At 38.1% G+C, this 23,459-nt stretch overlaps 1 protein-coding gene across 5 annotated transcripts in view; it reads left to right on the top strand.

The window, feature by feature from the left end:
* TRAPPC9 (trafficking protein particle complex subunit 9) overlaps positions 1-23,459 on the top strand; it is a 453,504-nt gene that overhangs the window by 189,706 nt on the left and 240,339 nt on the right. For all 5 annotated transcript variants that reach the window (XM_064706725.1, XM_064706726.1, XM_064706729.1 and 2 more), the window contains one exon: positions 17,287-17,440. In XM_064706725.1, the coding sequence (XP_064562795.1) occupies positions 17,287-17,440 (154 nt within the window). The remainder of the gene's footprint in view (positions 1-17,286; positions 17,441-23,459) is intronic.

Raw genomic sequence — 23,459 nt, 5'->3', positions numbered from 1 at the left:
CTGTATTTGTAGACATTTTTGAAAACCAGTGTATTTTCATGGTAAAATCCAAGCCCCAGCTATATCTAAACTAGCCTAAGGTTTGAATCAGCAATTTAAACCAGAAGAAAAAAAAAAAAAAAAAGATACCATAACTACCTGCACATTATTCATTAAAATTTCAATAAATATACAATTGTAAACTGCCCACAGAAAGGCTGATGTGTAAGGTACAGGTAGAGTGGCAGTTTCTCCAGCAATGACTTGCATTTTGTATTTCTGGGTTTTTCTCCCTGATGGGATTGAGAGAAGCTTGTCTTGGAATCTCATAAAATACCTTGCTTCTTCTGCACACATTATTTGATCAAAGTCTAGGATCTGCAGGTATTTTTCTGTTAATGAAAACTGGCTGTGGAAAAAATGTTTTACAGCACCTACGTCAGTTCTCTTTGTGTAGTTGGCTTTTGACACATTTTGATGTTAAAATAGATACAGATGGGATTTTTTTTCCTCTTTCAGTGATTGCCCCATGTGTGCTTTCTAACAGGGATGTATTTCCTTCTGCTTGTTACCAAATACTTCAACTTCTCCTCAATTAATTAATACCCTTTAAATCTGTGTGTACCTGCAGGAGAGATTAATCTACCTGTGTCATTCTTAACATGACATTGCAGCTGCATTTATTTTCCTTAATGTCTCCTTTAGAATATTGCTTTGCTTGTGTTCTGAGAGCTTTGACAAAAAATATGTACCTTCAATAGGAGGTTTGAATTTGTGGGTGTAGACTTTGAAGCTGTTGGGCTTTGATGGCCTCACTCGATTTTTGATGTTTGATTTTTCTTTGGTTTCCTCCATTCAAATGAAAACAACAAAAGTCTCAGAACACCCCGTCTTGAGGAAGGTCTCAGTGTTCACAGGGAGGGGTGGAGCAGACTTCAGTCAAGCTGGATTTAGCAGCCCTAGCCAAGAGGAGAGTTGTCTTCCTCAGCTTTCGTTGTGCCTGGAAGCATTTCTGCCATTGATGCTCTCCTGCAGCCTCCAGTGCTCCCCAGTAATTCCAGGGAAATCTCAGTCCCAGTCTTTCCATGAAGCTTCCACAGAACTTCCCAAGAACACCTTGCAAGCCTTTTCTTGGTAAAACAATTATGTTAATGGAAGTGTATAATCTCCCTGCATCCTTGAGATACCTGGAATTCTTCCCATCCCCAGCATTATTCCCAACACCCCTGTTCAAGCTGATGTTCTGAATTAAGGCAGGTCTGTGTCACTGTTGAGTCACAGGAGGGTGCAGTGGGCACGTCCTCAGCTCCAATTGTGTTTTCTCAGAAGAGACAAAGAGGCAAAGCACTCTGCCAGTAAGAAATTTAATTTTTTAAGGAGCTGGAGAACAGGAAGATGCAGTTCTTTGTGCCTAATGGGAATCTCTGAGGCTTGACCTGGCTTTGCCATCAGTTCTCTGACCCTGTGATGGAGCTCCTGCAAGGATCTTCAGCTTCACAAGGGGATTTTCCTTCCCCCTTATCTGCCTTGGGGGCAGTTTTTCAAACCCAGCAGGAATGGAGGCATCCCAAATCTTGCAGGAATCATCCTGTTTGTCACCTTCCCTCAGGTTCATGGGTATTTCAACACCAGTGTAGACAGCACTGGTGGACTTAGCTGGTGAGAACAACTGCTTTGCCCACCAATTTTTCCTCGATCCTTAGGAAAGGCTTGTGAAAGCTGCTTGGAAACACTGCTCAGTGTCTTCCTCACAAGGTTTCCTCTCACTTGAGAAGAACAGAGTTTTACAGCAGCTGTTTCATGGCAACAAATAGAAAAAAGCACAGAGACTTTGAATTTCAGAAAATGGTGGTTCAAGTGAAGTATTGTGATTGAGGTTGAAATAAAATTCTATCCCTTCATGGGGAAAACTGATTTGTATCTATTCATCTTCGAGGGGGTTGGTGTGCTTTTCATATTTTGCATGTTCTTGTGTAACTAGAATCAGTTTTTCGTAGATGAGAAGCTCTCTCTGTACCAGGATGTGTAGTTGGATTCTCTGTAACTCCAGAGCTGCATCTGGAGGTCCCTGCAGCATTAGACATGGGCACTTCAGGTTAAGGAAAGGGTATTTTGTCATTACTTCAAACAGGTACAAAGATTTCTAGAGATCATTGTGCAGCTGTTTCACTTACTGGAGATAATTTGAGCCATGCTTTTTGTTTGATGATGAGTCATGGCCAGCATCTGCAAAAAGGAGCCTTTCATCTTCAGCCCTTACCCTGTTTAGGTTTTTCCCTGGTTGGGAGACAGGATCTGTGTTCCTTCCATGGAAGTGCTTTGGAGCTCTGGGCTCCATCATGCCCAAAGCATCTTGATGTGCTTGAGCCATTTCTGGGTTCCAAACAAAAGAGGTAACATCAAAAATAATGTCCTTTAGTTAATTTTCAGCACTGAACCCACCTGGAATTTCATGTGTGGGGGATGCCAAGCAAAGCTTGGATTCTGCTGTGGGTGCTTTGCTGGCCCAGCCCAGCTGTGTGTCTGATTCACTGGTTGTGATTAATGATGGATGCTTTACCTCAGTTCCAGCTCTTACTGAAAATACCTTAGCAAGAACTCACTGAAGCTCACTGCAGTAATTATATTCATATTACCATAAATGAGTTTCCAGTAGCTGCTTGATCTTTTGATTTATGAAAATGCCCTGAAGTTCAGGATGGAAGTGCATGGTCTGGGAGCCTCTCTGCACTTAACTGAGTGGTGAATTCACCCCAAATCAGCCACACAGGCAGGGAAAGATGCAACTCCTCTTAATGGTGGTGGAGAGGCCAGAGATGATTTAACACGCAGATTGATGGAGTTGATGACAAACTCTGTAAGACCTGTAGTACTCAGCTGATTTTTTCCCTTTATCTGTCTCAATTTTTTTTTTTTTTAATATCGAATTAAGTTTGAACATTGAGAGAACCTGGAGGGGGCAGGGGAATTACAATGTCCTTTTTTGGGTCATTTTCCAGCAGCATGTGGATGGGTCAGAGTGTGAGTGAGATGTTGAGTGAGGTTATAGGGCTGAGGCTAAAAAGATGACTTAAATCAGAGGTTGAGTGTAAGCAGAACATAAACACTGAAGTGGACATGGGCATCTTAAAAGAACTTCCAATTTTTGGTAAATAAATTTCCATATTTAAAAAACTAGCTAAAAACTGATTGCCTACTGGGATGCAGGAGTGTGATATGGAGAGTCATTATAGGCTGGGCCATGTACTATCTACAGAACTTTTAACTGAATTCTTGTTCCTTGGCCAAATTTTGTCCTTTCTTTGCATTTCTTCCTCTTCTGGGAATAACAGTGACTTTGGAAAAGTTTGTTATTGATAGTGATGAATAGGAAAAAAGCATTAATAATCTGAGTGTGGGGATTAGAAGACTGGAAGGAAGGAATTAAATGATAAACAAAAGAAACTTGATTTGGAGTCAGTGAACCAATAAACTGCAGGATAGTTTTTTAGAATATCAGTGCATCTTAAACAAAGTGTTATTATGCCTCAAGTTAATTCAGTTTAAGCAATGAGCATTTATGAGCAGGGCAAAAGTGTTGTCTAAAGACTTGTTGATATTTTGAAAAAGCTTTTGTGCTGCAAAAAACCCTTTTTAATTATTAATAGAGCTGAGATTGAGAATAGATGATTTCTCTACTGGAATAAAAAGAGTACATCAAAACACAAAATGCTTTTTGTACCTTCCCATCATGAAACCTACATCCCTTCTAAAGCTGTCCCAAGGAATGGTAATTTATTGTTGTAGAAAGGCTTATGACAATAAAAATCATGGAACAGACAGAGTTTCCCTTAGAGAAGAAACAGCACTATGAAGTCTACTGAACCCTAGAGGAAATGTGAGTTAAAGAATGCAGTGACATTCTTTAATGTCATTTTTAGACTGAGTAAATATTTCACCATTTTTAAGTCCATGCACTTGGAAGTCTTTAGGGTTTGCTGAGTTTTTTTTCTCTTCTTACATATTTGATACCCATTATTGTTACAGGCATTGTCTTTTTAGCTGCTTGATCAGACCTTGCTGTTTTGGATCCTGACATGGATGTAACAACTCTGTTTCATTTCCCCCCCTGAATTCAGTTTAGATTTATTTCCAGGCATTACACTCTATATTCTATATTATTTATTATCCACTGGAAGGAAAAGCTCAGTATGTATGTAAAATGAAATGAAAGGTGAATGTTAAGAAATTCAAAACCATTAGTTTTAAGGTAGAAGAGCAGAGGCATCCTAGTGAAAATTGAGTGAAGTCCTATTTTTCATTTGGGTCTAGACTGATTAAGTAGTGAATTTGGAAAGGGAAATCTGTTATAAGTCATTGAGATGTTTTTTAAAATATCAATAATAATAATAATACATAAAATCCTGAGCTGTGCTGTGTTCTTTAAATAATGCTGTAACCTGTTTCTTATTATTGTGTTTTGTGTTACTCATGAGCAGCCTTTTCCCCATCTCTTCCTACAGCAACTCTGCTGAGCCCAACAATGTCAGGCCCAATAAATCCACATCACACTTCACTAATATTTCCTTTTTCCCTCTTGATACATTGATGGAAAGCATCTCTTAAGGTGGGCATCACTAGCAGCTTATTTCAAGCTGTCATTTATTTTCTTTCAGAATCACAAGGACTTGGACAGGATGGGACTTTGGAATATTCAGTCATGATCTCTAACATGAAATAGAGAATTTCATGAGAGGATTCCCCCCACTATGGGGGGATTAGTGACTGCTGATTACATGGTGACAGCAGGCAACAAATACATGTGCACAGGCTCTAATGATGGAATTTGAATTTACATGAGGAATATTTTCATGTCAGTGCTCATTGTTTCTGGGGCCATTCCATGTGGGTTCAGAGCAGCTTCTTGGTTGTGTTACCTCTTCTATTTTGACATTATGTCTCCCTTTCTGGGAAGAACCATCCATCTGTAATTTGAAGGAGAGCTTCTTGCCATTTATCTGGCATTATCTGGGAGGCTGTGCAGGCTGGACTCCTGTACAGTGATATTTGCAAGCACATGGTGACATTAGACAGTGGGTTATGTCTGTACTACTTGTCCTCAGAACAGGCTCACCAAAACAAGCCCTGGTTTTTGTCTTTGTCCTGGCCTCTTGCTTTTCTCACTGCTGCTGTCAGCTGCACTAACTCACTTACATTTGATCCCTTCTGCACAGGAACTGGTTTATACAAATAATTAACTTTTAAAAATATCTATAATTTTTAAAAGCTGTTTGTTCTTTTCATATAAATGGGTTAATTTTTTCCTAAGGAAATTTAAGCCATGTGTTTTTTTCATTTTCTGCATTTTCATGCTTCAATCAAGAAAGCAGATCACTTTTTTTCTTTTCTAAGTCTCCATTTTAATTTGTGTATGTGTATGACATAAACAATAAGCTGATTTTTCCAATATTGAAGTAATGATTATGCTTCAAGGTTTCTCAGCCTGCCTGGCAAATGTGTTCCTCTAGGATAGGAACTTTCTTTAGACAGAAAATAACAGATTTGCTATTGAAATGGTACTATCTAAGAAACATAACAAAAAAAGAGGTAGATAAAAAGTGAGTTATTGGGAATTACTGTGAGGAAAATATCAATTTGGCTTAGGGCACAGAGGTTGTGAAAATGTTTTCCCCCCCCCTGGTTGCTGGACAATCACAGAATTGATTTAATTCCAAAAGGCAATTTGTGCTTAGAGCTGTCAATCCATTTCTGATATTCTGATTATCATCTAGATGAACAATTAATAGTTTAACTAAATAGTGCTCTTCTCGAAATGGGGTGCTGATGGCTTTTTGCCTGCTTTAGCCAATTTCCAGAAAGGAAAAGCGTGGAAAAGCACCACAAGCAGAGGTAAATGTTGCTTCTTCTCCTCCTGTAGTCCAGGACAGTCCCTTGAATCTGCATTTTGGAATTATTTCCATCTCAGCCTGGGCTCCAACTCCTGTATTTTGGATTTTATTTCCATCTCAGCCTGGGCTCCAGCTCCAGGGCTGTGCAGTGGCACAAGGAGAAGGCTGAGCTGGTGCCTACAATGAGCAGGTTTTGGGCTCAGTGCTGGGAATGGCAAGAGATGAAGAACCCAAACCTTGCAGGTCAGAATTGTTTGCACTGCACTTTTTTTTCTTCCCCACTGCATTGTTCCTTTTGATGATGTTTGTGAACACAAGCCAAATTATCCCCAGTTATTGTCACTCACATTTGATCTGGTGGTTTCCTGGGTTCTGGGGATCTCTGTAAGAGAATGGTCCCACTGAAAAAATGTGTGTGGGTACCCAGCTGAAGGATATTACAGCTAAAAAAGGACAAGAAAACTACTTTTTATGACTTTGTACTCAATTATGCATCATTAAAGTCTTGTATATCTGGGAGGGAATGCTGCTGTTCAAACAATTTCCTACCACCTGGAAGTAACTTGATTTACAATTAAGAAAAATACTCTTTTTGTAATATCCAAACTCCTAATGTACAATTTTGGAGATGTGTCCTACAAGGTGTCATGTGCTGATTAAAGTTGAGTTTTGTCCTTTTTGGGAATGACTCTAATGTAGTCTAGTCAAAGAATTTAATTTAATTACATGTGTAATACAACTTTCTGCCTTTTACTTAATTGGTCTCGCCTACGTTGTTTCTGCCTATTAGATGACAATTTAGCAATTTCCAATTTGTATGTCCCTGAGGGAGGCTCAATGGGAATAAATGGGAATAAAAAAATCTCTGCAGCTTTATTCCTTGATTTACTTGCTTGATGGCATCTCTTTTGTAGTTGTGTGGAAGAGAGAAATGGAGAATAGTAAGTAATGAAAGGAAATTTTTTGTGTGAGAGGCTTATTATGAACAAAGCAGATCATGTAATCTTTGCTTTGTGTATTTACAGCCTTATTTGATTTGCATAGGATATATACAACCAATTTTAATAATAATAATATATCTTCAGTTTTAGTATTAACCCTCTAATCTATTTCTCACTGTTTAATTGAGTAACTCAGGGCAAATCAGTGAATCACAACCACGGTGACTTCTCAATTGTAGATGAGGAGTTTATAAAACTGCTACACAATTTTGGGGTACATTTTTTCTGGTAGTAATAGTCTGTCCTTTTGGGATAATCTAGGTCTGGAATTTCTGTGTTAAATTGCTCTTTGTAGATAGGAAAGAACAAAAAATGATTTTTTCTTTGAACTGTCAAATTGGCCCAAAGCTCTGTGTAGGTTAATGTCTGTGCCCTCTGTGGTTTTTGGGGGGTTTCTGTCTTTGCAGGAACTGGCAGCCTGGTGGCACAGCATGATTTTAAGATAAATCATGTTGGTGATCTATATAAAAATGAATTTCAATTCTTCCATAAGCTGGAAGTGAAACTATGATAATTTTGCCATTCTTTAAAGGCAGAGAATAAATCTGATTCCTGAACAGGAATTCAGTTTAAAATAGATGCCTAAATCTAGATATGCCTGTGTTTTTTATAGTCAGAAAAATCTAGTCAATGAGTGAAAAGTAGATATAATTGTCATAAAAGAGATGGCAAAGCACTGTTTTCTATTTCAATATCTTTGAATTTTACCTCTCAGTTTCCCTTTTTTTCCTAAAGGAAAATTTGTGTGGCAGATGTTTATATAACATAATCTTCTGGACTTTTATTATATGTAAGGGAATATTACAAATAAGCAAAGAATAACAGAATATTGATTAAAATTGTTTCTTAGTTCATAAAATTGAGATTTAGGTGATTGAAAAGACTTTTAAAACTTCTATGCTAAACATAAATGATGACAAAAACCACCTTCAGTATTTAAATACTTTAAAACATTGCCAAACCTTCTAAATAATACCACATTAATGTTTTACTTGAAATAATCCCTTCTCAGTTTATGAAGCATTATAAAGATTAGTCTAAAATCTCCATATTTTCAAAGCTAGACATTTTCAAAGAGTTATTTCAAGTAGACATGAATTAAATACCTAAATAAAAAGTTTTGTTACTCCTTTATCATGTAACTGTATGCCTCATTTTAAGAATAATCCTTTCTCATAAGAATCATGAAAATTCTGAAGAAGTTTAGTAGCAGACTTCAAATTATACCTTCAGTGTAAACCTGCAATGGAAAGGTCATATTTTGGGGGTTTTGTTTTAAATTGTTCCACAGCTGGAGGCTTTGTGCTTGCCATGATAAGAAAGGATGCTCGGACAAGTCGATTTTTAAAACTGAGGTGTCGGTCTCAGACACCATGAGCTGACTGCTCCTAACTTGTAGTATTTATAGTTCCTTTTCCCTCACTTTCTCTAAATGTAGTGAAAAAATCCATTCTTTTATAAGAGATTTGTGTATATGAAGTTGACAAGAAAAGTTGCTTTATGAGTGGCACCAAAAATCCAGGGTTTACTTCTGAGATCCTTTACACAGCTGCATATTCTGTGAAAGCTTCCCAAGCATTGCTTTGCTGACAGGTGGAATTTCCCTGGCTAAAATTTAGGCTACTGTGTTTAAACTATTTCTGAACCACAGGAAGCAGGAGTAAAAATCCCCTTGATCTTATTTGACTTTGGTGGTTTGTTTAATTTGTTTTAGTTCTTTGAGGATGGGTTGGTCACTGCCTGGACATCAGGCCATGGGTGAGCAGGATCCATTGGCCATGTATAACTTGTGCTCTGTATCTCCCTAATTGACCAAGGGAGGTTAATGTGGCAGGAAACTGCTCCTAAATGAGCATCATTCCATCACAATAATGAAATAAATACTGAATTTCTAGCTGTAGTGTTCACATCTGAGTCTGGTGGATGTTTGGCTTTGCTGCCCTTTCCCAGGGGAGCTCAAGCTCAAGGCTCAGTGAGTGGGAGAGCACATGGCAGGGCAGTTTTGTGGGATGGTGATTTCCACACGGGGAGTTTTGGCTAAAATTAAAAGGTGTTTTAGAGCTGTGCTCATTTTCTGATGAACTGGTAAAGCACATCAGATAATTAACACAGCTCAGCAATATGTGGGGCAAAGTGTGTGAGCATAAATCAATATAAACATGAGATGAAAGTGAAGGCAACCCCAGCTCTGCTTTTGGCTGAAGCTGCACCCAGGGCTGCCAAAGGCTGAGTATCATGAGCAACAGAAACAATAGAAGCAGCACCTTGATTTATTACCCATTATTATCTTCATTTTAAAACATTATCCCTTGTTCTATCACTGCAAGTCCTGATGAAAAATCTGTCCCCATCCTTCTCATAACCCTCTTTTAAGTACTGAAAGGTGGCTTTGAGGTGTCCTCAGTGCATTTTCCTCTCCAGGGTGAACAATCCCTGCTGGTTTGTTTTCTGAAAATAGCTTGTTTCTGAGCATGCTTCTAAACACACATACAGGTGTCATTGCTGGTGAAAGCAATAAATAAACTTATAATATGTACAGTGATTTTTTTGTGAAAAAAAAAATGGTTTAGGTGAGATAGTGTGTGGGTGAGTGAGATGTGTATCATTTCTGGTATTAGTGCTGAGCAGTTGACTGCTCTGGAACCTGTGACACACACTCACTGTGAGCTGAGATTTCTGGAGCATGATTAAAGCCTTTGTACTCCCACTCCTGTCTGTGAACATTATTCCTTTCACTAGTTAAGAATAAGTTTTGTGGGTTGAACCTCCTGGACCACATTGCTTTGCTGGGAGATGTTCGCTGCTGTTCTGGTGCTTTGGTTTCTTGAACTGAGGGTGTCCTGGCTGTTGCCCAGCTTTGCTCTTTGGCAGAGATTCTAGATTTCCTTTTTTAAGTATGGCATCACTCACAAAACTTGCATCCAGGACTTGAGAATCTGTAATAGAATCTGTTCAACTCTAGAGGTGAAAAGAATCAATGTCTGTGGCAAAATAAATATTTTAAAGTCAATGGACTGAAATAAAAGAGTCTTCAAGAGACCAAAGAGTGAGTGCTCTGAACAGAAAATGTGAAAGTTGCAGGTGTGATAAAATTATACAGCTTATAGTGGGAAAACAGGGACTTGAAAAAGTATTTTTTTATTTATTATACTAAATCATCTTGAGGTGAACTTCTGCTGCAGTGCTTTGGGAAAAGGAAAAATGTTACCTTTGTGTATAAAAAGAGAAGACAAGCAAGTAGATGGTAAATTAATAATTCATTATGAATGTAAAGTCTAATTGTATCTTGAAGTGACAGGCCATGGTGAAATGTGTATTCTTGCACGCTGAGCATTCATGCATCCTGTGATTCTTCAAAAAAAAATTTTGAATAATTTCCTTTGTGAGAAACTTACATTTTCCTTATGTTGTGTGTAAAGCTCTGTATCTCTGCATTTTCCCTGGAGTAGTCACTGAGATGGATTCCTCTCATGTGAATAATTTCCCAGATGCACAGGCTGTCCTGGGGGTTTTTGCTCCCTAGTTTGGTTTTTGGGTAGGATCTCAGCATCTTCTCTGAAGGAAAATTCCAGCTGTGTGCCACATGTCACAGTCACATTCCTTTAAAAGAGGAGCACTGGGAATTTGGGAATTTTTCTTTTTTCTCACAGGCAAAAGTGAATTGATGCTCCAGGTTTATCATGTGCCGTGAGACCCCTCTGAGTGTTTTGGGGTGCTGCACACACTCAGCTCCACTCCTTTGCATCATCCTGCAGGGCTCTGGGACCAGCAAAAGCCACCAGAGCTGGGTCAGGACAGAGCCCAGGCTGGGAAATGATCCAGGGGTGATTCATGACCAGCATTTCTGGTTTCTTTGGGCCATTCCAGGAGCAGAGACATTTGGTGGTTTTGTCCCTCTGTGCTCAGTGTGAGAATGGAAATCAGATTTGCACCAGGTGAGCACCTGGCTCCTTCTTTTGAGGCTCCCTGGTAAAGATGCTTTGAACAGAAGTACTGACCCCATCCCCCTTTTATTTTTGCTGTTTGTATTTTGGGGTGGGCAATCTTCTCAGTCTTTTCCTGAGGAGATTCAGACAGCTGGAGTGATAATTGGATGACTGTAGAATTGAGGTTTTTTGGTCTTGTTTGTTATATCTGGCACAAAATTCCATGTTTTTAGTTTGCATATGTTTTCTTCTGAACTTCTTGCCATATGAAGGCAATAATGAATTGCACAAATGAGCAGCTGAATATGAACATATATATTTTGACATTTATTTCTCTGATTATTGGTATTCCACTGAGAGAGAGGTAGGAGGTACAGTATGGCATTATTTTGGATAAAGAGAATTTTGAAATTCTTGTGCAGTTCAGCTATGATAAAGGGAGGATATTTAACTCAATCTTCGAGTATTACTGTACTTAGAATTTTCCAAATTTCCTAGAATGAAAGGCTACTGATTAATGGTCTTTATGCCCCCTATGGCAATTGGTGTATTCAGAAAGTAGGCTATAACCACGATTATTATTATTTTAAATTTCCTATTTCTTTAGGTAGCTAAGAGCTTTGCTACGTGGTGATTGCCATGGAAGTCCAAATTATTTAAGTGAAAAAAGAGGCAAGTTGAAGTTAATTGTTCTGCCTCTTCATTTGCAGTTTATGATTTTCAGATTTGGAGTTAGGAATTAAGAAGCTATATGACCAGCACACATAGTATAATCACATTTAAGCAGAAGATTTATGTAGCCAGCTATCTCTTAGCACTGCTCTATTTTCAAATATTACATTATATCCAGTGGAACAATTCTTTCCTGGTTTAACTTTTTATTGTCTTGAATGTTGTCACTCAGATAAGTCTAAGCTGTTGAATATTCAGTCTATAGTCTGACTTTTATCTCCTCTTCAATTATTTTAAATAAATAATTAAGTTCTAAATGCAGATTTTTAAATTTAATTGACCTTTCTTGAGATTAATAGAAAAACTTATCTTCTGCTCTGCATGGTTCAGATATTAAAGCCATAATTTTTCTTTCTGCAGTCAGTTTTAGGCCAGGAGGAGAGACCATTACTTGTGGGTCACTTGAGCTGCTGAATTTTACAGTTGTATTTTGTTGTAGTGAATGAAATGCAGATTGTTCTTCTAAATCTGTGAAGTAATAACAGATAAACACAAGGAATATGTTAATTTGCATTATTTTACATTATTATTTCCAACCAATTATACATATGTGTTCACCTCACAAGAAATTTGATTCTTGAGGTCCCTCTTTGCCTGTAAATTATTCTGTACTGGGGCATCACATCCACTTTGGTATCAACTGCAGGACTTGTATTTAGGGTGGAATTATGTGCACCTGAAACAGCAGGTTATACATTACAAGTGAGATTACACAATGAAAGAATCAGGCAAAATTTTAAAAGGAAACTTGGATTATGCATCTTTTTTCCCTCTTGAATGTGAGAACAAGACTATCATCATCACTTCAAGTTTTCCTGAAATTTAAAATCATTGAGTGTACAGGCACTCTTCATGCACATAAGCATTCTGCATAAGTGGCAGTAACATGGTCTGGCATAGTGTCCCTACTGCCTACTTTATATAAGAAAGGAGGATGAACAGTAAACAAAATATTGAATAAAGTCTCCAGCTGCCTTCTGTCAGCTTCATTTTGGAAGCAGCTTTCAAACTCCTCTATGGATGATAGTATTTAAATAGGTAGTTAGCCATGAGGGAGAGTTTTTGGGTTCCTGTTATATTGTTTTTTCCTAAGGATAATTAAATAAGGACTATCTCTATATTCTGTTCTTCCAAGCTAAGCAGCAGTGTTTTATTTACTTAATGAAAGATGAAATCTACTTATGTTGACCAGATTGCTGCTTTTCTTTTAATACCATGCCTGCTCTTAACCTCGTTTTATTTGGAGAGTATCCCATAATTAATTTCACTTTATAGATTCAGAGGAGGACATGGAAAGATCTGAGGTGCATCACTGGTGGATGGGAGGAGTTTGCAGTGATGCTCCATACTCAGTTTTTCACCTATGATTTTTTATTTCCAGTTGCCATTTCTGTGAAGCTGTCAGTGCTGCTTGGTTTTAGGTGGCACTGCTTTGGGAAAGGGGGATTTGGAAGCCACTGGCTCAGGAGCAGTCCTGATGTCATTTGCAGGAAGTTTTGTTTTCCTGCCTGCAAATCCTTTCTGCTGAGTGTTTTGTTGTCAGGGAAGGGTAAGATTTCCAGTAAAGTTGCAGCTCTTTTTCTGAGAAGAGGTGAAATGAGCTGTCCAGTGCCTTTAGCAGCTCTGCACTGTGACTTTAATGGGACTTTAGGTGACTGTCACTGAGATGTTGGCTGTGCCATCAGGAGGTTTGTCACTTGTTTCCCTGTAAGCCATCCTGACAGGTGACGTGAGATGAGACCGTGCAGACACATCATCAGCATTGCCAATGAGCTGACCTTCTCCTCTCCATCCTTTTCATTTCTATTTGAATAATTTGCATCCCTGTATCGATGCTCAGTTGTCTGAGGAGCTGTCACAAAGGCTTGGGCTGCTTTCGTGACAAAACCCAGTAGTTTCAAAACATGGTTGTTTCATTATTCATGAAAACTGTTGTTGCTTTATTCCTCCTCCTGCTCAGACAAGTTTGGCCAGAGAGAAACAAAACCTGTTTTGCCTTTGCAGGATTGGATATTTAATTTTTTTTCTTTTTTTGCATAATGCAGTGTTTTTATACAAATATCTCATCATTTATTGAAAACTCATCTAGTAGGAAATTTGGATAGCTCCCCATGAGGCAAAGAAGTTAAAATGGAATTCTAGTCCCTTTTCCTGGAACAAGTTTATTTCTGAACTTTTGAGTTTTAAGATCTTCTCTGTTTTCCCTGATATGTAATTACTGTGAAGGGCAAGGAACAGGTGCCCTTGCACAATGTGAGCTGTCATTATTCTGGCTGCTTGCAACAAATTGAATGCCTGTTTCAGACTGAATTGTCTATTTTTACCTTTTTCTTTATAGATCCATAGATTCTTGTATATCACAACAAGCAAGGACAAATTTGGGGAGAGATGCAGGGAACTCTTGACAGGAAACAAGTCACAAAGTAACTGCAGAAGACAGCAGAGAATTATTTCTTTGGCTAAAACACATTTCAGTCTCATTATTCTGCTGCTCAGCCCAGTGACAAATTTGGTGATGTTCAAAAATCTGCCTTTCACTGCCCTCCCCTTCCTCAGGGTGAGGTCCATGTGATCTCTGGAGATCACTTAAAAGCTGAAAAAGATCCTTTTTTCAGCTGGTGGTTGTAAATCATTGTCCAGCTTATCCATTTTCTCATTCCATCAGCTGGTTCTGGGAATTGTTTGTCCACTTGTTAACACCTCCCTGGTGAAATGCATCTCTTGAGATGGGAGAAATCTTGGTATTTAAAAAGAAAGTGAAGAAGCTGGGTTTGAGTAGGGGTACATTTTTCAGAATGAATGACTGATTTAGGTTATGGTATTTATATTTTGTTTTGATTCTTGTGCAAAGCTTTCCCATGTACTACATGTTCCATAGGCTGAGGAAAAAATACTGAAGCAACATTACAGATAAAAAATGCAGAGACAAAACTTAAAATTAATATTTTTAGCACAGAATACACATGATAAAAGGCAGATACCTTTAAGAAAAAGAGCAAGGATTTTATTCTGTTGTGCTTTGCTTTGAGAGGAATTATAGTCTTGAAACATTTTATTTTATCTCTCTTTATTGCTTTCATATATCCTACCTAGGGCTGTGTTCATAGTACTGTTTTGTGGGATATTTTTCTCTCTGTAATTCTCTTTTACTTAGACTCTTCACTTTCTAGCTGGCAAGTGTGTCACTGGGGGTGTTTTTGTAGCTTCTCATGTGACATGAGGTGCTACTGTGCTAAATACAGTATAAACATTATAAATAAAAACATAGTTAGAAGATTTGAAAACTTAGTAGAATCTCTGAGTACTGAGAGCCCTGTTCACTAAACGTTTTCCACAGCTCAGAGCTTAATAAAAGTTACTTCCAGCAGAAATGCACAATGGAGAGTTAAGAGCAGTCTAGGCTGTGTTCCTGAAGCTGATGTGGATTTATTGGAGGCTGTTGGGGTACAGAGTGCTTACATGCATATTTAATTTCCAGACAAAAATCACTATACTGACCATAATGCCAGCAATGGTCCTTCAACAGAGGGATGCAGTCTGAATGCTGCAGTTGCATATTAAATATTGTTAGGTAGGAATATATTTCTCAGATAGCAATCACTTAGAAAAGTTTAACATTAATTAGATGGGAGCTGTTTTCCTGGTCCCTTCAGAGATGAATTCTAAATACTCCTGACTGTCCAGAAGCAAAGGTAATTTGTTAAAATGTGGCTAGATGAATCTATATTTCTGTGAGAATATCAGCATTACTGTGTATATCATAGAAATCAAGTACTGGTTTGCATCTGCTCATGTACCACAGAGGGGTGGGGTGATCTCGGAAACAAAGACTGAAATTCAAAATATTCCAGTTGTGTTGTCCCTGTGCATTGCCTGTGCAAAATCCAGGAAATCCATCCTGCCATTGCAGAATCAAATCATACTTCACTGCCAGTAAGAATTGATGTTGTTAGTCATAGTTTCAGGCCTGGTAATTTTTTTTTCAGAATCCACTCTTCAGATGGTATCTGGGTGTTTCTCATTATAGTCTTTATTTCTGGCTTGATTCTGGCAGTTACTGTGATCCACTTTTATAACTCATCTTTAGCTTTTGAATATGCCCAGCACTTGATGGGTTCTGCATGCAAATGAAGAACTTCTAATGATCTCTTGCTGCATTAAAAATAGCCAAAACAAAACCCCCCTTAGAGAGGAGCAGATTAAATCCTCTGCCTTTGGGATGTGAGGATCAGCAAAGATGCAGGCTGCACAAGTGGGAGCTTATAGAAACCTTTGCCTGAATGCTGTATTTGAACTTTTTCTGTCATAAAATCATGGAGTGCTTTGGGGTGGAAGGGACCTTAAAGGACATTTAGTTCCACCCCTCTTCCATGGGCATGGACACCTTCCACTAGAATGGTGAAGGGGGAACTTCAGAAGCTTCTCCTGAGATGTGAGTTTTTGCTCAGTGTTGATAAAGCTTATTTGAATTCACCTTCCCACTGCAAACTTCACAAGCTCTAGATAGTTCCTTGTAATTGCCATCTATTTTCACCCACTTTCTTTTGGGGTCAAGATTCTTTTGAATTAATGAGAATTATAGCAAATATTTTCTGGTCTGGGGAGATTTCAAAGCTCTTTCTTGTTGACATTTGTTGCTGGTGTTTTCCTTTTGGCAATATTCATGGAATATGTTTCCCTCTTTTATGGAGAAATAGATAAAAGGATAATAGTAATCCTGTGTTTTGTGAAATGCCCTTCCCAGCTTCTCAGTTTGCAGTTGCATTTCATCCTGAATGGTTTTCAAAGCTGTTGCTTGGTCTCCTTAAGTGCAAAGTCATCTCAAGAGCAATATATTTTAATTCTTCCCTAATTATTTTTCTATTTCAGACAATTCAGGAAATTAAAGCTGTTTTGGCAGCACAGTATATTAGATCTTCCATAACCACATTTCATGTGATGTGAGCTGGTCTAAATTCCCTTTTCTATTAGATTAGTGATTCTAATTTAACATATCAGTATTTAGTATGCATTATAGTGTACTATATTTAATTTGATTACCTTTTCTGCCTTACCGTACATTTAATAAAGCAATTATTTAACCATTTGCTACCAATGAATTTTACTGTGATACTGAAATTAATATGGTCTGTAATTCATGAAGATGCACAAGGCAGGAGAGAAGTGTCCAAGGGCCACATTAAGGCCCTGCTTCTGTTATATTTTGTTTTTGCTTCCTGGGTTTTGCCAGGAAAAGTGGGGAATGTGCCTTGTGAAACCAATGGGCTCTCCAACGTGTTACAATTCACTTCAGGAGACTCTTTGATACATAATATTCTGCTTCCCTTTTGTATGGGTTGGTATTAAAAAAACAACTTTACATAGAATATTCTTCAGCTTTTGGCCCAGTCTTATTTTTTTCAGCAAGTCTTGAGCACACCAAGAGATTTCACCTACCAAGAGTGGGGGCAGGTGAACCTCTGCAGAACCACAATGAGGTCATCTGCTTGCAACTGCAAAATAATGTCTTGTGCACCTCTCACAAAGTCATTAAGATGTTGATTGATGATTTGTAAAACATTTTTACCATCAACAGGCTTAGACTTCCGTTTTCAGTAGCATAAACGAAATGGTTTCTGTGTCATTAATTACAGACTGGCTGCCACTGGAACCAATATATTGATATTGTAGTGCCTGTGTTCAGTGGTCTGCAGTTTCTCCAGAACTAATATCAGCAAGAATGATGTTGTTGGCTTTTTTCTTTCTTTGCCTTTGCTACAGAATGGCTATCCAAGTGGACAAGTTCAATTTTGAGAGCTTCCCAGAATCCCCAACTGATGGAGCACAATTGGCGAATGCAAAGCAGCTGGAAGAAGAGAGGCAGCAAGCAAGAGGCCTGGAGATTAACAGCAAGCTGGATATTTGCTGGAAAATTATATCCTTTCATAAATGCTTGCTTTAAAAGTATATAAATAGATGCCCTCTGATACATTTTATTTTATAATGCAACTCACTTCGTGGCAGTGTTACTGAAAAGAAAAGTAATTAGAACTGTGAAGCTTATCATAATTATAGACTGTTTAAGGTTAATTGTGCTGTATATTATTTAGGCAATGCTTGGGTCATCCTATAATGGCTTTTTCTGAGTCACTGAGCATGTCATAAATCCTGTGTGTTTTTCCCAGCTTTTAGGGAACTGAAGAAGTGTAGTTAGGATTGCTGAGTAGTAGATTCATGGGGTCAAATTTTTCTGTTCTCCCCCACATCGAGTAACTGAATCATGAAGAAATTAATGAAGCTGGATTTAGAGAGTTTGCATATATTTAATTAAATTTGGGTAAATTAGAACATATTAGAATAATTTATTTCCAAGTCCTCTCTATAGATTTAGTAATGTATCTAATCTTAGGTAGCTTTTTAAGGCTTAGACAGGACTTGTGTGATGACTTAGTCATTCTAAGCATAAAATCCCCACAATAATTCTAAAAGCAGTAAAATATTGCCTTATGATTATTAATAAGAAATTGCATTCAGTTTAGAGTTAAAATAAACCAATGGTGTTGCTATAAATTTCGTGATTTCTATAAAAAATCTTGTCCTTGGCTTGTCAAAAATACACTTTCTCATGATTTTCTTCAGGAAACATTCTGTACAGTAAACAGTCCCCCAAGCCATGTGATGGTACTCAGCATTTCCCTGGTGATTTATATTTTTCACTCAGATCATCCTCGAATTCACATGATAGGGGGTGGCAGAAGATGAGAGAAGAATGGCAATCAAATCATGCTTGATCTGTTTGTAATTTTAATTATACTTTAATCCAGTAATCTGAAATGATGTTTCATTACTAATTATTGTGAGGAAGAGCTTCTGTACTGTGAGGGTGGCTGAGCACTGGCACAGATTGCCCAGAGAGATTCTGGATTCTCCTTCCCTGGAGATTTTCAAGCCCTTTGCTCTGGGGATCCTGCTTGAACAGCTGGTGGACAAGGTGACCTCCAGTGGTTCCTTCCAACCTTAACCATCCTGTGATGATTAAATCAGATCAGGATTTGTCAAAGGCAAGGTTTGAGACATAAATGAGATTCCTAATGCCTGGTTCAGTCCAGACACCCCAAGCAACATTTCAGAGAGCTCCTTTTATGCAAAAAATGTCAATATTTAACCAGAACTCACTTAGAAAATGTCTGTGTTATGGGAAGATATAAATATTCTGTGATAGCACAGATGAATTCTTACACTGGAATTGAGTCCACAGTGGTAATCATTTTGTCAAGGTGTAAAAATTCATCCTCACTCATTCTAGTTGCTGGGCAACACTGTTTACATCCATTCTGTGCTCTGGATTTAACCCCTGTTTTGATCCCAGTTTTGGTCAGTACCTTAGACACCAGTAGAACTGTGTGGGTTCTGTGTGTTAAATTCAGTGCAATTATTAATTTCTGTATTTTTAATACTTGTTTTGATTTTTCTGTCTGTTCCAGGAACTAAAACTCATCTAATTAATGAAGGGCAACAAGTTTCACATGTGCTTGAAAATCCTTGAAGAAATGTGTATATATTCTTTTCCAGGTGTCATGTCCCAGCTAGAGTTAGTCTTTCCCATAGCATTGTTGAATCATTAATGTTGGAAAAGTTACCAAAATACCTCCAAAATCATCAAGTCCAAACTTGAACCAAATACCACCAACTTGAGTGCCACCACACCGAGTCCTTTCTTGAGCACCTCCAGGGATGGTGACCCCACCACCTCCTTGGGCAGTCCCTCCAATGCTTGACAACCCTTTCCATAAAGAAATTCTTCCTTATGTTCTACCTGAACATCTCTGGCTTCATCCTTTTATTTCTTGCAGCAATATTTAGATGTGAACCAGTCAATAAAAAAAATATTCTACTCTCCATTCTGCTAAGTGTAAGAAACTTGTTTTCTGAGGTATTTTTCTCCCATCAGAGTAATTGGACACAGGCCAGGAGAGTTTATACTGATGGACAGACAGGCAGGGAAATGGATGGATAGTTCAGCTGCTTTAGCCTTGTTTTTCTTCAGGAGTCAGACTCAGTGCAGCCAAGAGAGGAAAAGTATTTGCTAAATGACAAAGGGGCAGAATTACTGATATTTCCTACTGGAGGAGGCATTTTTGCAGGTCTCTTGAATGGTAATACCAAGTGATCCCTTTGTTATCCATCATCTCTGAACTACTTAGAGCTCCCCAGATAACTTTTCTAATCAGATAACAACTGCTCAGATAACTCAGAGCTCCCCAGATAACTTTTCAGTCTTGATTGTGTGCATGGTATGGGAAGGGGATGGGCTGGGGTGAGTTAAAGTCACAGAATCTGCCCTGAGGTGTGACCCCAGGGCCCATGGCAGATGCTCGTACCATTGCAAAAGCATCTGGAGGAGAAATTAGAGTGTGCACAGGGAATTATTAGGAAAGGAGGGGTGAGACAGTTGAAAGCTTTTTGACCAAGTACAGAATTGTCCAACAGAGTGAGATGATGTGTATTTATTACAGACCACCTAAACCAGAAGCAAAGCTGGATGAACTTTTCTTTAAGGACTGGAAGAAGTCTTCCAGTTGCAGGGGAGCTTATTTCTGAAATACTTTCAGGGTAGTTTTTGTGTACAGGTGTTGGATGGTTTGATTTGGTAGATGCTGTGTGTGAGATCTGCTCCCAGCACAAATGATCCAGCTGGAGTGTTTGAAGTTTGGCTGCAGCTGTCCTGAGATGATGGAGCTCAATATCCTGATGGATGTGAGGAAGGCACATGGCAGGATAATGACTCTGGACTTGAGCAGAGGAGAATTTGGGGAAGGAAGGGTTGGAATGGATGCTGGATCTGTTCCCAGTGAAATTTCTGGGCCTCCAGGAGCAGCCTCCTCAAAGCCTGGGAGTTTCAGCAATCAACAAAGTTCACCTGACCCTTGGAGCAAGGTGTGTCATGAGGAGACTGCTAAATTCCAGTTAGGCAGTAGGAAAATTCCTTTTCACAATGAGGAACAGGTTGTCCAAAAGTGCTGTAAATTGCTGTCTTTGAAGATGTTAAAAAATTCTGGACAATGCCCTGAACAGCCTGGTGCAATTTCAGTATTTTCCATGCTTTGAGCACAGGGCTGGACAGTGACTGGAATTGCCTTTCAATATAAATTATTCTGTGATTTGTGCAGCTGGGCAGAGGGCTGGGTCAGAGAATGACTTCTGAAAACCAAACTCTTTCCTTCATCCATCTTCTGCTATCCCCAGGTCTGATTGCAGCCAGAGAAATTTTCTAATGTACTGTGAAGGAATTGCTATTTCAGTGAAATGAGACTGTAACATTTTGGGGTCATTTTCTTGAAAATATTCTAAACCTGGCCCTAACAGCCTTTCAAAAAGTGAGACAGACTTCCAGTGCCACCTTAAATATCATGTTCCATATTTAACTTTTGTAATAGTTAGACTTTTTATTTCTTACTTCAGCCTTAATATCTGTGATGTATAGGAAGTCTGTCCTATTTGCAATGTTCTCTTACATTTTTGGAATTGTATTTTGTGCCCCTTCCTCAGTTTTTTTCCCATATTTAAACCTAATTGCCAAAATTTCTTTCAAAGCACATTTTCTTTCAGTCATATTGCTGATTTTGTCCTGCACTGCAGGTCTATTTTTCTCAATATGTGGGATCCAAAGCTGGAGGCAATACTGCAGGTGAGATTTCTCACAGAATAAAATTGGACCTTCCAGCTTTCAGAGGTGATGTTTTCTCTGAGAACTATTCTTTAATTCTATTGTTGGATAGATTTTTTTTTTTTTTTGCATGTGGTCCAGCATAACTGACTGAATTATTATTCCCAACTTTCATTTATAGATTTGTTGATTTCTTCTAGGGTGGCACGTGGAACTTCTTGTAATTTCATCTCAATGATCTTCATAAATTCCACTCATTTGTTAAGTTTGTGAACACTGCCATCTTTTCCAAATACATGAAAATTCTGAATGTTTTTGTATTTCATCATGGAAGCAGCCAATCAGGATTTTGAAATTATTATCTATCAGACAGAACCTTGAGTCATCTCATTTGCTTCACAGCAAATTACTTATAACTCTTATTGAAATTCACTTTTCTGTGTCTATTCCACTTTTGATGACTTTATCTTGATCATAAATATGAATCATCAGCTATGAGAGTATTACATCTTGTAGAACTTCTGTGCATCAGTAAAGGTTTCTTTAAATTTCTATGCTGCTTCTTATTGTTTGCAAAAATAACTATTATTTAAGACCCTAAATAACTGCTTCTAATTAGTTCTAATATTAAAATTCCACAATAATAATCAAGCAGAAAGCTTAAAATATGAATAAGGCAACTGCTGTCAGTAAAATGTGCAATTCATGCAGATTTATTTTTAATTAGTATAATTCTTATTTGGGAACATTTGCCATTTTTTATGATTATGTGCATTCTCCCACCTGCATTTATTTGCAAAGGACATATGTATTGAAAATAATTTCTTTTAGGATGCAAGATGTGGAGTGCTGTAAGGAGAAAAAAACATGAGTAAGTTCCAGATAGGAGCCATTTTTTAAAACCAATTGTCTTTTTAAGCAGTAGGTTTTAGGTAACAGACTGTGTTCCAATTGTGAGTACCCAGCTACACATGAGGCAATCCAGAGAGTGTAAAAGACCCAAGTTTTCCCTGGGGAAATAACTGGTTCATTTGAATGTCATTTAGGTTTTTGGTATGAAACCGTTTATATCATATTCAATCTGTTGCCACAGAAACGTGAAATAAGGGTGTCAGCAGTGAAAAATTAGGTTTTTAGGTTTGTTTTGTTTGTTTTTTTTTTTAACAGCATCTGGTGGTTGTGTGTTTGTTAGCTCTGAGGCCCCCACTGGGGCTGATTTGATTGTGCAGATGAAAATATCTTGAGCTGTTAAATATGAACTGTTGTGCTGGAAGCTGGAAGTCAACTTTTTAAATCCTGGCAGATTCCTGTGTTGTTAATAACAAAGATTTAACTTTAGGAAAGGAGGCCTGGGTCAGCAATGTGGCTCCAACAGAAGAGCAGGTTTGTGATGGCAGTGAGTCCTCAGCAAAATGTGTGGAGATTTGGTTAAGTAGATAAATTCTGCAAGGTCAGACTTCACCTTGGCAGCCTGCACTCGTGTTTATCTGGGCAGTCTTTTTCAATGAATTTTAAATCCTGGATCTTACACTTGTGCCTTTTATCAGCTTTGACTTTGAGCTAAGAATAAAAGGGTATCTTGGCAACCCTGTTCAACTCCTTTGCTTTCATTGACTTCTCAAGGCTTTGTCTTAGGCAAACTCTGGAGTTAAGCTTTTCTCCCTTGTTCCTTTTATATTTTCTTATTGCATATTTTGGTTGCTTTTCGTCTCCCAGGCAATGAGTTTGTTGCAATTTTCAGTTTTGTATTTGTCCTATAATGAGCGATTTTGTGTGATTGCCTGACAATACAGTTAGGAGAAAGATCAGTGAGATGGAATTCCATGATCCAGGTCCCTCTGTAGGTTCATGTGAACACATAATTCCTTTATGTGTTTATTCCTTTCTGTTTTAAGTCCACTTCTTTGGTTGCATCTCAACCTCACCTTTCTCTCCTTTGCCACCAGTCTCCTTTCTGCTGCTTCATTCAGTGACCTCATTAGGCAAATTCAATTTATTTCATGAGTCAAATAATCTATGCATGGCCTAACCATTTAAATGCTGCATTTTTCTTTCACATAGAATTGTGAAAATTAAAATTTCTCATGAGTTCTACAATCCATAGCCATGTATCTAAGATAAACTAATACATCAATTTGTTTGAAAAATAAACAAATAAGACCCTGAACCTCCAGATTAATCTACAAGAATACTCACTGAGCTATTTCTTGTCTATAGAATTCATTTTGCCACTAGATGACAATAAGCAGTGTGCTAAAAATGAGCTTGGTGGAAATTTATTTATCTG

Source organism: Zonotrichia leucophrys, chromosome 2, assembly GCF_028769735.1.
Source record: "Zonotrichia leucophrys gambelii isolate GWCS_2022_RI chromosome 2, RI_Zleu_2.0, whole genome shotgun sequence".
Taxonomy (NCBI): Eukaryota; Metazoa; Chordata; class Aves; order Passeriformes; family Passerellidae; genus Zonotrichia; species Zonotrichia leucophrys.
Note: the sequence above shows the minus strand (reverse complement) of the source record. Positions and strands in the feature narration are given on the sequence as shown.